General features: G+C 37.3%; 2 protein-coding genes across 2 annotated transcripts in view; one reads left to right on the top strand and one right to left on the bottom strand.

Annotated features, from left to right (window-relative positions):
* Positions 1-15,143, bottom strand: part of poc1a (POC1 centriolar protein A) — a gene marked incomplete at both ends in the record, with an annotated part of 42,801 nt that extends 27,658 nt beyond the window's left edge. The window contains 9 exons of the mRNA XM_079242052.1: positions 6,884-7,033; positions 7,201-7,269; positions 11,217-11,350; positions 13,349-13,464; positions 13,977-14,084; positions 14,181-14,360; positions 14,552-14,723; positions 14,864-14,948; positions 15,078-15,143. Of these exons, the coding sequence (XP_079098178.1) occupies positions 6,884-7,033; positions 7,201-7,269; positions 11,217-11,350; positions 13,349-13,464; positions 13,977-14,084; positions 14,181-14,360; positions 14,552-14,723; positions 14,864-14,948; positions 15,078-15,143 (1,080 nt within the window). The remainder of the gene's footprint in view (positions 1-6,883; positions 7,034-7,200; positions 7,270-11,216; positions 11,351-13,348; positions 13,465-13,976; positions 14,085-14,180; positions 14,361-14,551; positions 14,724-14,863; positions 14,949-15,077) is intronic.
* A 1,309-nt stretch (positions 15,144-16,452) lies between these two features.
* Positions 16,453-17,077, top strand: b9d2 (B9 domain containing 2). Its single transcript, XM_079242824.1, has one exon. The coding sequence runs from the start codon at positions 16,520-16,522 to the stop codon at positions 17,045-17,047; it is 528 nt and encodes a 175-aa protein (XP_079098950.1). The 5' UTR covers positions 16,453-16,519; the 3' UTR covers positions 17,048-17,077.
* Positions 17,078-17,871: the final 794 nt, after the last annotated feature.

The following is a 17,871-nucleotide window of genomic DNA, read 5'->3' as shown; positions in this document are numbered from 1 at the left end:
GAAAGTACATTTTGGTTTCCAAACACTGAAGAAACAAATAATTTTAATAGCAGTTTGTCAATTTTATTTTAAATTTTACTATAACAAAATTAAATATTTATGTCACATATGAAAGCTGTGTTCTACACAAAGAATGAATAATATCAAATGAATTTCCATCCATTAGGTGATACAGAAACCAGAGTTGGAATCTCAGAGCTTCTAGACTTGGTGATGAGATATATATCCACAAAATGCTCAATGCTCCCAACCATGGATATTTATTGGTACATTATCCAGATTTCTTGCCTATAATTCTCTAACTCTAAATTCTTAACTTGACTGTTTACTGTTAACATCCTGTGTCACATAAACTCTGGCTCTGGAAGCACAGGCGTTGACATCCGATTTCACAAGGTGAGTAATGTAACTTATGTGGTATCCACATATGGATACCTCATAAGTCCAGGTATGTAAGCTCATTAAAACCATTTATATGACCACCAAACATAGTTAAGACAAAAATTCAAAGACCAGACAACCAAAGTTAGAAAATAAATATAAAAACACAAATTATTGAGCCTGATGTTCACCCAACGGCATGAACACATACAAACAACAGCTCCAATGAAAGCACATATCTCACAGATTACAAAACTGTAGGTTACATCACACTATGACTAAGATTCACTGAACCAAAGGAGAAAGAAGACTGAATTAGTACTTTCCTTTGTAAAATAATAATACAATATGTCTAATCTTTGCTGTCTTGTCTCTAAACTTATATCCACCTGTATAAAATTACATTTAAAGAACAAACAAACAAAACAACTTGTGTTCAGAGCTAGTGAGCCAAAACTTTGAGGGGGGAGAAGACAGCATTAATGTGCGGTAATATAATTAAAGATGTTAGTTAATTGATGCGCTACTGCCCAGCCCTAATGTCACTATGATCATTACGTATGTATATATGATACAACGTGATCTATTGGCTTAATTAGGACATAAAGACAAATAATCTGAAAGTTTAGTCTATAGTTTTAAAGAGATGCTGCATCATTGTAGGCAAATCTGCCTTCTACACAAAAAAACAAAAAATCAATCAGCGAAAGAGGAGATGTGTGGTGTGTGTGTGTGTGTGTGTGTGTGTGTGTGTCTCAGTGAGATAAAGATAAAGGGTGCAAGAGAGAGAAGACCTTGATTTTGCCCTTGTTTATGTTAGTAAGACTGTATCAAGTCAAAGGGGTTGAAATCAAAACCTATTTCCTGAAGTTTCACTGCCAGTCTGTGTCACCCTATGTGTGGGTCTGTGTGTGCACGGATGGCACATTTGGGCCATTAATATTTAACCATCAGTGAAAGCAGCACTGCTCTCAGCATCGTCTTTGTTTTTCATTTAACTTCTCATCTGACTCCTTTTAGCTTTAGCCTCTCCTTTTTTTTTCTTTTTTTTTAACACAACTTGTTTTAATTGTTGGAAAATTTACATAAATATATTTTAATAAGAGATGTGGTTGGTTGGATAATTACAGTATCACTTGTCCTGTTCAACAATTTCAATATGCAATTTCACATATATGTATCTAATATTGGACATTAAACCTTAAGTACTGTAGCCTTCATTAAATTACCCTTTCCACAAATTCTGTGAGGTTAGCATTGTGGTGCAAAATTACTGGGACGAGGAGGTATACGAGACTAAAGCATTTTTTGTAATGTTGGCTATGTTATCCCCCCTTTTTTTTTTTAAATGGCTACATTACTATGGGATCTTATGGCAAAATGTTTCACTGCAGGTATATGCAGGATGCATTTAGAGAATTTGTATCGTCATCACTGTACGGTGGGAGTATGTGTCATTTTGGTCTGCTTACAACGGTTCAGCATTACTGATGAGTCTATTAGCAGCAGCAGCAGCTTTGTGATCAGCACCCAAAAAGAAAATAAACCAGTGAATTTTCATCCTCCGTTTTTATCTTGGTGCAGTTCAGTGAACATATTGCACAAAACGTTTCCCTGAGAACAGTGGATGTCCGCAGAAAACTTTTGTGGTGACCAAATGGACGGTTGGTTTTTGCTTTATTTGCATAAGATAACTGCATTTATGTGTCGGCTATGAACAGAATGATGAGACAAAGCATACAGTGGTAAACCAGACAATTCATCTAAAAATGGAAGGCTTGCTGGTTACAGATAAAATGAGTACATTATTTTGAATGCAGCGGTACCGATGTGGATTAAACCCTTATGTACAAATCTGATTAACACGTGTCCCAGTGTTGTTCTGGCAGACATTCAATAATGACATTCAAGACTGTTTACACTTTTCAGGCGTTTCAGAGTAGATGAATCATCAGATCCAGTTAAGTTTTTGATATATTTTATTGTTCTTGTATTAAATAAATATATTTTCTAATATTTTTGATTTTAAGAAATTTAGAACACATTAAAGGCATACTGTATTTTCTATATTATTATATTGCTTCTTCTGCAAGATGTATTGAATGAATAGTCTAGCACATTTAGACACATATTTCTCTTTTATAACACCCAGAATATATTCAATCAACAGGAATAAAGTAAACACCAAAAAGTCATTTCTTTGATTTCAGAATCCAATTTTCAAAATAATAAATGTTTGATAAACACATGACCAAAAGCCTAATATGGTGTAGTTGCAGTTGAAAATCAGCTCATTTTAATCCATACCTTTGTGATATGACTGCATGGACATTTAATGATAACTGCTCCATAAAGGTATTTGGACAGTCACCATTATGGTTTACCTACTCACCAGAAGGCATGACATGGCCGTTTTTAAATGCATTACAGGTGTGGGAATTTCCAAACACCAGGTAAACAAATGTCTTTCATTTGAAGTGATTACTACATTGTTATAGTGTCATGAGCTGGAGTAGTCTACAAACTTCACTTAATGCCAATCATTTCAATGGAGCCAAAAACATTATAAAAATTATTATTTCTGCATGTTTTTCCTTTTGGAATACTCTGCTTTCTGGGCTGTTAAACTTTTAAACATCCACCAAAGGCTCCACCGGGGTGAGAGTGAAGTCAATTTTGTCATCAGTGTGTGTGTTCAGCTCTCAACAGACAATGATGCACACAGCAATTTGTTGAGACTGTGTGAACTTGTTCAATCACTCAGCTTGAGGTGTGCATGTTGAGCACTTTTCAGTACGTGCCAGACTACAGAGATGCGCTCTTTAATGTGGAAGCTATAATAAGAACCATTACATTTCTGAGCGGCTAAAAGTTTTCTATGTGTGCATCTGCGATGGACTATTATCCTCTTAGCCTGCTTTTACATATATGCAATGGTCACATTATAGATAAGCAACAAGATGCAGAATCCTTTTGTTTTATTTTACCATTCATAACGCTTTGTGGCACAACCCTCTTGATGACATAAACACTGAATTCTGTGTGAAAAAGCAGTATGTTGTGCCAGTTTTAACAATACAACAATAGCATTAAAGTGTATTACATGAGTTAAAAATAGAACGTATTAAAGGCATGTATTAGCATGTACTTAATGAAATTAAGAGTCTGTGCATTTTTGTTAAGATTACTGAAATAAAATTATTTTTGATGTCTTAATGCTAAAATATGCATACATTTTAATAACTTTGTATTTTCCCCTTAGCGTTTAATTGGCTTCCTTAGCCATACATGTAAACTAGTGGACATAAAGCACACCTAGTGAGGCTTTATAGGGTCCTCTTCTGTGTTTTACTGAATCCCCAAGACTTTAACTTTGCTCATATTTTAAACAGATGGTCACACCAAATGAATTTGAACTAAATTTAGCATTCAAGGGGAATCTTCTTGGATAGAGCTACTGTACAATACTGGTAAGTCAAACAGGGTGTGGTGGAATCAGAGCATGCGGGCCTCTACTGAAAAACAGAAGATGATGCTCTATTAAATTACACTAATGAAATTGCAGACAATGCTGCCACAAAATGGATTCAAGAGCAAGTAAAGTTTGATCTCTATCTGAATTGGATAAGGAATAACTGACTTTGGCAATGACTGACTCTCGGAATATTAACCAAAGTCTCTTAGTTGCCAAATTCAATCAATATATTAAGAACCAGGACAATGCAGTGCCTTATGTACTGTAATAACATTAAATATTGCACTAATGTGTTAAGTTACAATATCTGAAGTTAAGCTACTTTACAGGATAATTACCAAGAAATATAATATGAAAATGTTTTACATGGCAATGGAGTTTTCACTGATCTTTTTGTCAGCACTCAAAAACTAATCCTACTTCATGACTTCCCCATTTAATCTGTATTGAAAATTGACCTGTAGTACTGATGAATTTCACAACTTTTTTTCTTTGCTCCATTTGTAGTAGTCAGAAGTAATGGGGGAAAAAAAAAAGAAACTTCCTCGACATCAAAGTGTAGATGTGTAAATATGCATGCATTTCTTGGCCTACATGTGAGATATGAATGTAGCTTTGGGCTACACTGCAGACTTCAAAGGAAGGGTATACATAGGGGAAATAAGCTGAGGGGCATCAGTGCATGTGCATCAGTCTCTTTAATTTTCAGCTCAGTTCTGCATATGCATGTAATAACACTGAATACTTTTCCTAAATGTAAGCACTTCACACAAAGATCTCCAACACTGATCTCTTGTCATTTATTTATGGTTTAAATGTATTTGAGCCAATTCATTAACCAAATTCATGCACACTTGATTCATCTGAGCTCCAAATCACCTCCACGTTCTTCTGTGATTTAAAGCTTAAACCCTTTCTGTGTGACTAAGCTGAGAAAAGCAAAGAAAACATGAAAAAAAAATAATAATTTGAACTGACAACTCCTTACAATGTTGTGAGTGGCATAAAACCTTCCAAGAACAATTAATCATTCTAAAAAACAAATATCTGAAAGTCAGGCCAAAATATGTGAAATTGGAAACTGTGGTAATGACAGGTTGCAAACTCTGCTGCAGGTGGAGGGAGAGCAGTTCTCAGCAGAATATAAGGACATGTTACAGCTGCAGCATGAAAAAAAACCCTTCAGTGTCCATACTAAAACATATCTGCTTTTGTGCATTGATTTGTTAACAGTAGCACATGAACTGAAAAAGTAAATTAATTTATATTAAGCTTACTTCTTGGGTTGGGCTTAATTCTTTATAGTACCAGTGATGTTCACATTTGCACATTCTTTGAATTTAGAGTGGGGAGTGTGTTGAATGCACTTGATGTGCCCAAGCACTTTTACATGTGGTATATAAAATGGCAATATTGCTAATGTCAAGTACAACTGATCATGGCAGCATTTTAAGCAGTTTGCTTGGACTTTCCTTTGTAGTTTGGCCTCTCTAAATCACAGCAGGCAAACACCACAGACCCCCCCCGATATTTTCGTCTGTTTTTCATATAGCTGACCCCAGTCAAATTGCAGCCCCTTAAAACAGTTACTGTGCTATCCACTTTGGTAATACAAGGCCAATGTTAATCCGGGCTCTATCCAAGTCTTTATCCAACAACTTTTTTTTGCTGACAACCATAGTTGTTTTCAGAAGTAATGCCTGGTTAACATTTTGTTCTTTTAGTTGTCATTTTGCTTTGAAAATATGCGCTGCCACTGTTCGCTTGCTCGAGCCTTTTATAGAGAGGGAGGGCCAGGGGCTCCAAGAGGGCAGAAGGGGCTGTGATTGACATCATATAAATGCGCAGCCACACCAGCTGGTAAATACGGGCTGGAGATCAACGCAGAGAGAAAGTGTGTGCCGTTATGCCACATTCTGGATTAAATTACACCTTTAGCTTTTCACGAAGCAATTTCTTCGTAACATCCCAGTAAACCGAATGACTTTCCCTTTCCTTTTATAGAGTCTGCTGAAATGTTAATGGTTGAATGTTGTTAAATGTTGAATTAAACAATTACACAGAAATTTCTAAACATCAAGCTAATATATCATGTATCAGGATAAAGCCAAATAAATACTGCTATACTGGTTATTTGCAACATCCCCCAGTCCTACTTTGAATAAAGATATTTATTCCACAATAGATTTTGTTTTGCATAATCCCCAAACATAAAGTGTTTCCTGCATCTTGCCCAGTGGCAACAAGAATGATAGATAAATGGATGGATGGATGGATGGATGTCCCTTTCATAAACAGAAATTTTGCATCCTAATGCTCCCCAACCCAAAACACAATTTACAGTGACCCCCTATTAGAAAGCCCTGCTTTCTCCTGGCTTAAAAATGTTGTGCTATCTACAACCCCACAATAATGTGAAAAATACACAAAAGGGTGAATTCTCTTAAGCAGAACTTTGTCTGTTTAAAATGTAGTGGTTCTTTGTATAATTCAAACATAAAACCAAGACTATGAGCGAGGGGTGAATACCATGACCACCACATGGATCGGCACAGCAACCTTAGGTTCTCAGTAAAACCCACGTCTTTTATGTAATTTGTTGCTTTAATAACCCAATATGGCAGCAAGCTAATAAACTTGTCACAAAGGTTGTCCACAAACCAATGGGTGATGTGTCTGTGGCTCTGCCTATTTTTTATATATAGTCTGAGAACCAGTGAATTACTCAAACATGCCTCAACCACTGCACATCTGTGTTTCTTGTGATACACATAATGTTGGATTTATATAGGACATCAAGCAGAACTGCTGTCAGATGGCGCAACCTGATAGCAAAGTGGTAAAACTGCATCCCACATTATGCTAAAATTATCTCCACGGTTATGTCCCCTGTTTGATTCGTGGCTTGCTGACTATCTACAAGCCATTCCTCTGCTCTCTTTCCCACATCATGTCTGCTTCTACATAGCAAGCTGAATAATGTATAAAACTAGAGACAACTGTTTTTTCTTTGTTGTCTGGTCTTACCTGACTACGGGGTACAGATGACTGAGAATTAAGGTTGAAGTAAGCTGTGGAGCTGGCTTGTGGTACTTGCAAGGTGGATACACTTTTATGTTGCTGTCTGTTACCATCGCTGGATTCAGTGCAGTCAAAGTTGCTTTTCCACACCATGACCTGCAGAGACACAATTAATTCTGTCTGAAATAACACACCAAATTCACACTGAAAATTGCATCTTAAGTACTGAAAGGAAAGCCATTAATGAAATGTGTTAAATAACAAAAATTGAGATGTGTAATTCATTTCAAATATATTAATTAAATAGGACAGTCAGACATCACCTGTTCATCTGAGCCCCCAGATGAAAAGTACTCCCCTGTCCTAGAGAAGGTCACACAGGTGACAGCACCCTGGAGTGAACAAAATAAACAGAAAGTCAGATAATGGAAAAATTTTGTCCTACTTTAGTAGCATCAACAGTTTTCTTATATTTCCCACAAACACAATAATCTGCAAAATATTTGGCAAGAGTAGCTAGCTTTGATCCAAATCTGTCAATGCAGGAGAAAAGGACCTGCTAAAAGAGTAGTCAGCTCAAAGATTAGTCTGCTAGTCTATTAGCTGTTTGACCGTTTAAGCAGATATTCTCCTCAAATCAAAACAGAAAACATTTTGGATTTAAAAAATAAAAAAAGAATCTCTCCACAGGGTGTTCATCCCATTCATGTATTTCCCAACATTACACTCTTTACCTTAAGAAATATGAATAATTAATATATCTACTCTGCCAAGAATTGCAGTGAAGGTGTAGGTGTTTTTGTAAACAAACATTACAAAATTGAACACATTACAGATTACAAGAAATTTTCCAAACACATCCCTTGATTACATTAAATGTTACATTTGATGTCAACAGTTTGGCTTTGTGTGTTTTTGTGTGGAAAATTGGTGGACATGGGGCAGCTGCGGTGGAGCAATCAGCAACAAAAAGCAGAAACTCAGACAGCGGGGTTGTATATGGTGAGAGCCAAAAAACAACAACAACAACATGGGGTGTAATGATTTTCACACGTTTCCTAGCACAGATATTCCTGCAGTTTTATTTTCCTGTTTCACAACCTTCCAATTGTGTTCAAAGAGAAGATAGCAAGAAGAACAAGCAAAAGACTGGAAAAGAAATGAACAGTCGTTGCTGAGAGGGAAAAAAAGGGGAGCTGTCTCCTGTAGCTGCCACCCAGACAGGCTGGTTTGGGTGAGGAATGGTTTCCCGGAAGCACCTGAGAAAAGCAGACACTGTCACTATAGCAACGTGACGGCCTGACAGACAGCATGTTCTGTCTCTGCTCTGACTAATGTCTGCTGCCAGGCTGGCACTTGCCATGGCCACACACACACATACACACGCACATGCATGCTTTGACATAGGAATGAACCTAAATGGCACATTTTGCCTTATGATAAATTATCACAGATTGCAGAAACCAGACAAAGCCCACTTATGCCTCCTAAAAAAGATTCACAAAGTAGATCACATCATTGTTTTTTGTTTGTACAGTCCAATTTCTCCATAATGTCCGATCATCTTCAGGTACTAATTGAAAACTACTGTTTCACTGTCTGCGTTCCTCTGAAAATGAAACTGCCTTGTTTCAGTTGTGTATATAAATATTTTAAAAATACCTTATTGTTTGGGCCCCTTCATTGCTTTAAAAATGTCATCAGTTGAGTTGCTTATATTTGCAGGGGATATTTACATCATACAGCAAATTCAGAATATTAATGGCCAGCCTCCTCACCTTTACCAACGTCCAAATTCAGCTTCCTATTAAACTGCATGTGAAATGTGTTTGCTTTTATGCTTTGCCATCAATAACATATTTTCTTTAGCAAAAATCCTTTTTATTTAACTCACTATTTAACTTTATGACTTCAAAAATATGTTTGATTTGTTTTGATGGCTGTAACCCAAGGCTGGGAAATGATACTTCACAAATTTGTTTTCCCAGCCTTGAGAAGCCTACTAATTAAAATATTTTACTCTGTTGACTGATTTTTTTTCTGTTTCAAAACTACATAAAAATCTGAAATCAGATTAGAACTAATAAACATAATGTGGAATTAACAGCAACACTATAAGTAACCAAATGTAGAGAAGCAACCCAAGAGTTGCTGCAGCTCTGCAAAGCCATCTGTCCAAAGCAAAGACACAAAACTGAAAAATCGTTTTTTTTAATGTATGTGATTATACGCAAGTCTGCACCCACTTCAAGTCCATGTCAATATTTAAGACCAAGAGCATGATTTGACTTTGGCCAAGAAAACACCAAGCTAGGTTAGTTTGAGTTTACACTGCAATTATTCTTCTGCATTTCCATTGTACATATTTGCCTGATTAGGTATACCAATCAGTGGTTTTAAAATGTTCTGCTGTTACTGAGAAGGAAAGAAATATAAAATATAAATGAAAAGATTCTGTTCATATGGTCTCTCGTGGCCTAATACATATCTGTGTTCAATACTAACTTTTTTTTTTTTTTTTTTTTTTACAATATAACCATTTCTGAAAATTAAATGATAGCACCTATCCTTGGCATAAAAACATCAATTGAAATGACTGATGATAATAAATCCTTCACAAAGTTTGTCTAAAGCTCTGTCATTACAATTTTACATGTCCAGACTGTCACCCTCATGCTAAATGCTCTTTTAGAGTAAAAATGTGCTCACTTGGCTACAGAGTGTTATTTGCGTCCAAGTGTAGACATGTAAGAATTACCAACAATAATAAGTGCTTGATTTTCAGAATTCTGTTAGAACCAAGTATCAAGAAAATTAATAAGGCAGGGGTAAAATGTGCTCAAAATTCATAAAGATAGAAACAATTTTTAGAAATAATTCCAAACTACTGCTTTAAAAAAGTGTGTTTGCAGAACACTAGCTTGTCCGCAGCATTCAATGATCAGACTTTCAAATGGCAGACTTTGTATAGCAAAAGTAGGCGTATACTATATACACACCAGTAATAGTACAGCAATCAAAAATTTCAGATAGTGCTTTAAACTGACAGCTTAGTTTCTCATTAACATTCACTTTAAACTTAGTTTTAGCAAAGAGCAGCTTCAACTGTAGACAATGAATCATACCTTGTTGTCCCTGGAGTATTAAAAAGCTTTTTAGACTTACCATTTTAGCTGATCTAAGAAAAGTTTTGGAAAATATGATGAAAGTCTGATGTCTGATAGCGGAATAGAGAAATAAACTAGCCTACATTAGCACAATTCAACCTCAGCCAGGTAACATCCTCCTGGGGGTGAGAGGTAAACAATATATTTATCTGATCCAACAGCAAAACATTCGCGTGTTTTCATTTGAAGTGCAGGCACATGAGCCTGTGCATATACACAGCCCAGCACACGCAACGCAAGCAGACACATAAAAACATTAACCTTAGCACCCACACTGAACAGATGGGGGTCTCTCCCATCTCTAGCTATGCAATAGAAAAGACAATTAGCACTTTGAGTGGTCCCAATGCCAACAGATTGGTGGCGATACCACAGAGCCAAAAAGAACAACAACAAAGACAAAGTATAGGGGATGACAAATCTGGAGGCGGGAGAAGAGGAAAAGTGCTTTTTTCAGTTTGAAAAAGGGATGAAACTTGGCAAGCAGCTGGAGAGAAATACAGGTGACAGAGACATAAAAGACAAAATGAGAGACAGGCAACGTGTGCAGGGGGATAGATAAACAGATGGACCACATGTGGTACTGGCAAGCCATCGGTTTCCATAACTAGCCAGCAAGCCAGTCCATCAGCTGTTCAAACAAACAGACACAGTCAGTGCACCGTCCGGCTGGTTAGCCCAGTCAGCCAAAATGTGACTACATGAGATGAAGGACACAGACAGGAGGGAAGATCAAAAAAACAGAAGTGAAGGTGGAAAATGAATATGATAATGGAGGTAGTTCGGGTGGAAGTTTCCTGAGGTCTGAGAGACAACAAGACAGACCCAGAGAGAAGTAAGAGAAGTAAGAGGATCCAGTGGAACGGGGGCAGTTCTGCTTCCTTCCAACAACCATGAGATGAGTCATCATGAGTGGGCTGCCTGTTCGCCAGGCAAGTACTAAAATATACCACATAGAAAAAAAGGCATCGTATACACACACACTTTCAAGAATAAAACATGCATAAAGGAGATGTCAAAACTCAAACATAAGTGGTCAAACCAAACCTGCTCACACACAAAAAACCGGAGGTCAGATATGATCTAAATCGGTCATGACCAGGTGAAATGAACAGCCAGGCCTTTAGGCTATCATAACAGTACTTGTGTGTGGTGCATTTGTGTGTTTTTACCTGGTGACCATGCAGTGTATACAGTAGCTTGCCCTCCACAAGGTCCAGTATTTTCATTGTGGAATCGCTGGATGCAGTGATTAGGAAATTACCAGCAGGATGGAAAGACAGGCTGTTCACCACACCACTGTGGACTGGAACACACATACCAACGCAGAGTTTATAGCAGAGCCCAACAGATGTGTTGCCATTGTAATTCAAACTAAAATCCTTCTGCAGGTGAAAACAAGAAGTCACAAAAATCACAGTGTTTATCAAGGGAGGCTGTTGACAGAGGACCTTCTATGACAAGGTAGCAGCACAGACACTTCTCTACTTCTACAGCAGTACATGTACACATTCTTTGTCTGTAAAATAGCAAAAAAGTCACAATGACACTGAACATGGAAATTACAATCATCCAATTAGTTTAGGAACTGTGTAGACAGTAAACTGTGCTGAACCGTGGAAGAGGGCTTCTCAACCTTTCAATACTCCCTTGACATTTTAATAGCAAAAGAAATCTGCAGGTTTGATACAGTTTGATCTGAGTTTTCCAAAGTTTACAGTTAAAGGTCCATTCTTGAAGTTAGATTTTGTGCACTCTACAAAAACCAAGTAGGAACAAGTGAAGTTCTAATGATATTCTGGCCTAAACATTATTAAAAGTCTGAGGCAAAAAAAAATGTATTTGATCAGACGATAGTAAAATTAAAAGAATACTGGGAAATACTGTACTACTTTTTCTTTAGTTTTGCTGTTATTCTTTTAAATATTCCAAAAGTGAAAAGAAATATTTATATTAAAAATCATCATTCCCAAAGGTCTGGCCTCCAGAAGAGGATTCGTACATGCCCAGTTCTTTCCAGATGACATCTTTGGACTCAAGAGATGGTATCAAATGTTTTTTCTTTGTTTAACTAACATTAAGAACTTGGTTTATCCTGCAAATAACAGTAAATAATCACACAACTTAGCTGGAAATAATAAGTGCCTTTCAGAACCGTAAAACAACTGGCAAACGTTTTCTACCAAACAGAAATACAGCGGCACGTCACACTGCTTCCCTTACAGTTTATTGAGAATGATGAAACATCTTGTTAATATTAATACATGATCAAGAATTGTTGCCTTTAGTGACTAATCAGAGCTTCCCTTGTGTAGAAATGACACTGCTATATGATGAATGGCCTGCATGTAAAGTAGCACAATTAAGAAGCAATGGATCCCTCTGCTGGCTTAACGTAAAAATGTACACAACCCTCTGGCTGAAAAAGGTGCCGATAAGATGGAAATTAGCACAGATGGCAGGTACAATGTGTTAGACCTGGTTTACACAAGGACTGAGAACATGTTCAATACCTCAATAAACACAAAACCAGAGATATCCACTCTCTAACAATAAGCTGAGAAAGTTAAAGACTAACTGGAAATATTTTTTGTCAAGATAACCCTAGCTGCCAACCATCACCACTTCTGACAGAAATATCACAGAGGTTTTGTAATCTTGAACTGTTGAGTATATATTATTTGCATTAACTTGTCTGGGTTTATAATTATTAATAGTTCTTGTAAATAATCAGCAATACCAATACAACATTTTAACTGGTAGAGTGGTAAATACAGTATATAAAGTAAAACAGAGACAGAAAAGGAAGGGGGAGGAGACGCTTTTATCTTTGTGCTCAATCTCCTCAGGCAGATGTGGTTATCCATTATTAGATCTTACAACTGAAATCCATTTAGGAGAGAGGATGAGAACAATCTGCCCAAGTGGCAGACTGATAAAAAAAAAAAAAGCATCAACATTTGGTTTATTTAATATTCAAGAAATCGTTCATCTTGATTAAAGCTCCGCTCATGAGATTTAAATCTTAATTTTGTTGAATTTTTATTTCGGTTTGTCAGAAACCTAGTTTGTGTTTAAAGGAGAATACTCAGTAAGATTGCATTGTATACTTAAGTATGAACTGATATTAAAAGTAAGAAGCATTAGAGGGATAAACTAAGTCCAACAGCACTTATTTACATTACAAAATTAATCAATAAGTGAGGTTGTGCTTAATTACTGCAAATGACTATTTGCTTTAAAGCTAAAAAAAATGTTGTGCCTGGCTGCTCCTTTAAAAGATGTGCTAATAAAGTGGCTTTACCTTGGTAGTGTTGGAGCATCTTGTGGGATCGGATGTCCCAGAGCTTAACAGAGTTGTCAGTACTAGCTGCTGCAATGCATGTTCCACTGGGATGAAAATCCACATGGGTGGCATAACTTATAATAAAACAAAAAAAAAAAAAAAAAAAAACAAAACAGATCAAAACCAAAGAAAAATTAACAGAAGCAAATTTCATTAGAGGAACATAGACCAAACTTGCCATAAATTCAAACATTATGAAAATGAAACCTTAAACTAGTCAAGATTTGACAATAATCTCAGTTAAATAAAATAAAATCTGCTCTTCTTACAAGCAGTCTCTTAAAATTATATAAAAGCAATTTCACAGATGCAGTGTATAAACAAGCTATATGGTAAAGAATCAATTGTGCAACCGAACAATATGACTTTACTAACCTAAGCCTTACAAAAGTGAATAAGGAATTAAAGCTCTTGATATCTGCTTCATCAATTAACATGTAGGTATATTAACCAATTTTTCGTGACAAGAAAATCTATATGAAATCAATAAACATAAAATACAATTAAATAAAGCTACTGATGTTTCTCTGTCACTCATTCATCTCCATTCACATTTTTCCAATTCACCATTCATTCAAGTGCTCACCAAGCATGTTCAAGGAAAGTATGAATGCACTCTCGGCTGTTCTTGTCCCACAGTTTTATAGTCTTATCATCGCTGGTTGACACAATCAAACGATTATCAGGAGAAAACCTGCAGTACAATCAAAAATTGAATTTCAAAAGTTGGTTGATGCAAAAAAGATAAAAATGTTTAAAAAAAACAAAACAAAAAACGTGTGTTTCATACTTGGCACAGCGAACCCAGTTAATGTGCTGGTTGAGAGAGAAGAGGAATTTTTGCCTGTGGACGGTCCACACTTTAATGGTTTTGTCATTGGAGGCTGTGACCAGAGTCTGTCCATCACCAGAAAAGTTAACAGAGCGCACAGTGGCAGTATGAGCTCTGAACACCGTTGACTCTGCCTTCCTGTAATCACAAAAAACATCATCACTTATTGTAAAATAACAATAACTCCAGTGACTGTTCATGGATGTGCATCTTCTTCCTGCTGATAGGAGGGTGTGAACACTACTTGTGAAATTATTTTTGTTATTTTTATCTGTAATAATTTTGAGGGTGAAACAAACTAGGCAAAATAATTCATCTTAAAAACCTACATGCTGGGCACCCAAAGACGTACAGTCTTGTCTCTAGAGGCAGAAGCCACCAAGTGACCAGATGGTGAAAACTGAACTGATGTGACAGCTTCTTTGTGTCCATCAAAGCGATAAGCTCGCATCTGAGGCTTCATGTTCCAGATCATCACACAGGAGTCCATTGAACCTGTGGCTATAAGAGGATAAGCACAGGTGAGTGAAGTGAAAGAATTATATTAAAATAAATACAAAATAGCATGAGGAAAAAAAAACATGGGAAAACAGGCAGTCACCAGACATACAAAAACTTAGTGTACAAGAGAAGTCTGTTACCAATCTGTTTCATGCTGCAGCTGAAGTCCACACTTGTCACAGTGTCCCTGTGACCCTTGAAATGTCTCTCTAGGGTTGGATCAGACTATGTGGATAGAGACAAAAAGGCTTTTAATCAATAATATAACCAAACATCGTAAGTAATAGCTTTGCTTTTATTGAGTTGATTCTCTTGTTTAACATCATTGTTTGCTAATCGGTTTTAAAAACTAACCCAAAAAAAATGGCCAAATTGCATTTTAATATAGAGGGATTTGGCTTGCCAATCTTCAATACCCATATCCTCATATGAACAGAGGCTCATCTCAAAGACTCAATAGATTATTTCTGATCCCCTTCACCCTCTGCATGCTGGTTTCCAGTAGCTTCTGCTGGGGTGTGGATATTGTTTCCCCAAATGGAGCACAAAACATACAGAGGAGGTTTTGTTCTCCCCGTGTTTCCGTAAATTCTATGTGGGTACTTCAGCTTCCACCCACCATCCAAAGGCATCCATGTTAGGTTAACTCAGTGTTTCTCAATTCCGGTCCTCAATCCCCCCATGCCCTGCATGTTTTATAGGCAACCCTACTTTAACACACCTGAATGAAATAAAGGGCCTCGTTAACAGGCTGCAAAGAACTTGACAAGGAAGTTCAATAATCTAACTCGGGTGCTATGGAGGAGGAACATGTCTAAAACATGCAGGGCAGAGGGGCCTGAGGACTGGATTTGAGAAACACTGTGTTAACTGGTTACTCTAAACTGTCCCTGGGAGTGTGTGTGTGGTTGTTTGTCTGTATTGGCTCTGTGATGGACTGGTGACCTGCCCAGGGTGCACCCTGCCTCTCACCTGCTGATTACTGGAAGAGCTGCTGTCCTACAAATGTTAAGAGTTTCACTGTTGCAACACACCTGGCACAAATAAAACTTAATTAGCAGACTTCTTTGTTTGACATCACACTCTACACAAGTCTGTAATTACCCACTGATTTTAATCAGGTGTGTTTCAGCAGGAAAAAATCCTAACACCTGTAGGACAGCAGCTGGCAACCTATGATATAGAATTTCATTATATTTCTGCAAACAAAAATATTGTAGGCTGAATTAGGAGGGACGTGAACCACCAGGCGGTGCTGTTTTGTAGTGCCTTTGCTTTTAGGTTCTAAATCCTGCTAAATACAAATTCTGTTTCAAATTAATGCAAAATTTCTTAAAGATTGATAATGTATATACAGCAACGATTTATTAATCATCCAACGATTGTTTTTTTTTTTCCCCCCCAAACAATGACGAAAATGTAAACCCATTAATTCGCCCTAAGTTTAGTATGTCAGGTGGCAATTCCCACCGTAAGAAACATTCAACTTTACCTATCAAGACGGATATAATTTTTTTTAATCTAAATTAACAACTAACTCACCGTAAACCCATTTAACATAGAATTTCCAATTATATTTAAAATATTCAATCTGAACCGGACAGGAAGTATTGCCTGAAAGACTAAACTCAGGATAAATTCCCAAACGAGCCAGCAGCAGGACAAGCTGGGTTACCAAGGAGATGTGAATTGTTGCGCTAGTCACGCAGGGCTAACCGTAGCTAGCCGCTAGATTTAGAGGGAGAAACCTGCATTTCTGAGTCCCGAATGATCTGGTTAAAAAAGCTAGCTGTGATATGGCAGAGCTTCACATTATAGGACAGATCGTCGGAGCTAGTGGTTTTCCTCAAAGCAGTCTATTTTGCAAATGGGGCGTTCATACAGGAGGAGCATGGCGTCTCCTGTCGGGACTAAAGGAGGGTCAGACCCAGGTAGATATCCCCCAAACGGGAGACATGGCGTACTGGAGTCACCCAGTTGATCTGCACTACGCAACCAAAGGACTCCAGGGATGGCCAAAGTTTCATCTTCAAGTGTGGCACCAGGACTCTTTCGGACGATGCCAGCTGTACGGATACGGGTACTGCCACGTCCCCTCTAGCCCCGGACATCACCGGATAAGCTGTGTAACTTGGAGGCCGCTCGGCTCCTGGCAGGAGCAGCTAGCGCAAATATTTGTCGGCGGAGGTCCTCAGCTCCGCAGTCCAGACCTGATCTATAGTGGGGCGGACAGATACAGATTGCAAACCGAAGCCATGGGGACTGTGGAGCTAGAGCTGGGAGTTATAATGAGATACTTTGACAAATATGGCGTCGAGAGCTGAGACGCTGAGAAGAAAGTACTTTAAAAATGTTACGGATTTGATATTGTATTGGCACGGTCTCTGTGTTTGACTGTTAATTCGCCTTTATTCAGTTTTTGTCTTTTTTTTTTTCTTAAATTCTGTATTCTGTTTTGCTCGTTTTTATATTCAAAATACAACTGCGTGTATATAAACTATTGTCAGTGAAGTTGGTTTATTGTTGAAGTGCGCTGCCATCCACATACCCCGCCTCACATTTAACACTACTTTGTTTTCACGATGTAACCTCCTAACCCTTTTGTAACATCTTCCTGAAAGTTTATAAACATATTTGTACATAATACTTGTATATATTTGAAAAGTAAAGTTAAAATACATTATTAAGCAATACTACACTCCAATAATCCATATTGAAATTAAAACTTGATAGGATAAATGAATGAATGAAAGTGTAAAGGTTTACATGTCATTCAGGTTGTTGAGGTTGTAAACTACTGTTAAAAAATTACATGTTTTGTTATTTTAACCACATCTACAGACAAGAAGATATGATGGCCACAATGGTGGAATGATCTCCCAAACTCTGTCCGCTCTGCAGAGTCCCTGTCTACTTTTAAGAGCAAGCTGAAGACGCAGCTCTTCAAGGAGCACTTCAACACTTAGTATAGCTGTATTTGTTGGAAAGTTGGAGAACATAGCACAGTTCCTTGCAACAAACTTTATGATATTAATTCTTTGTATTGTAACAGGTGATATTATGTGGTGGGAATGGAGTAAACAAGAAACAAACCAAAAAAAAAAGCCTGTAGCACTTCATGCAAGGATCTCCATCCAAGCGGACAGTC

The sequence above is a fragment of the Telmatherina bonti genome, assembly GCF_933228915.1.
Source record: "Telmatherina bonti genome assembly, chromosome: 6".
Lineage (NCBI taxonomy): Eukaryota > Metazoa > Chordata > Actinopteri > Atheriniformes > Telmatherinidae > Telmatherina > Telmatherina bonti.
Note: the sequence above shows the minus strand (reverse complement) of the source record. Positions and strands in the feature narration are given on the sequence as shown.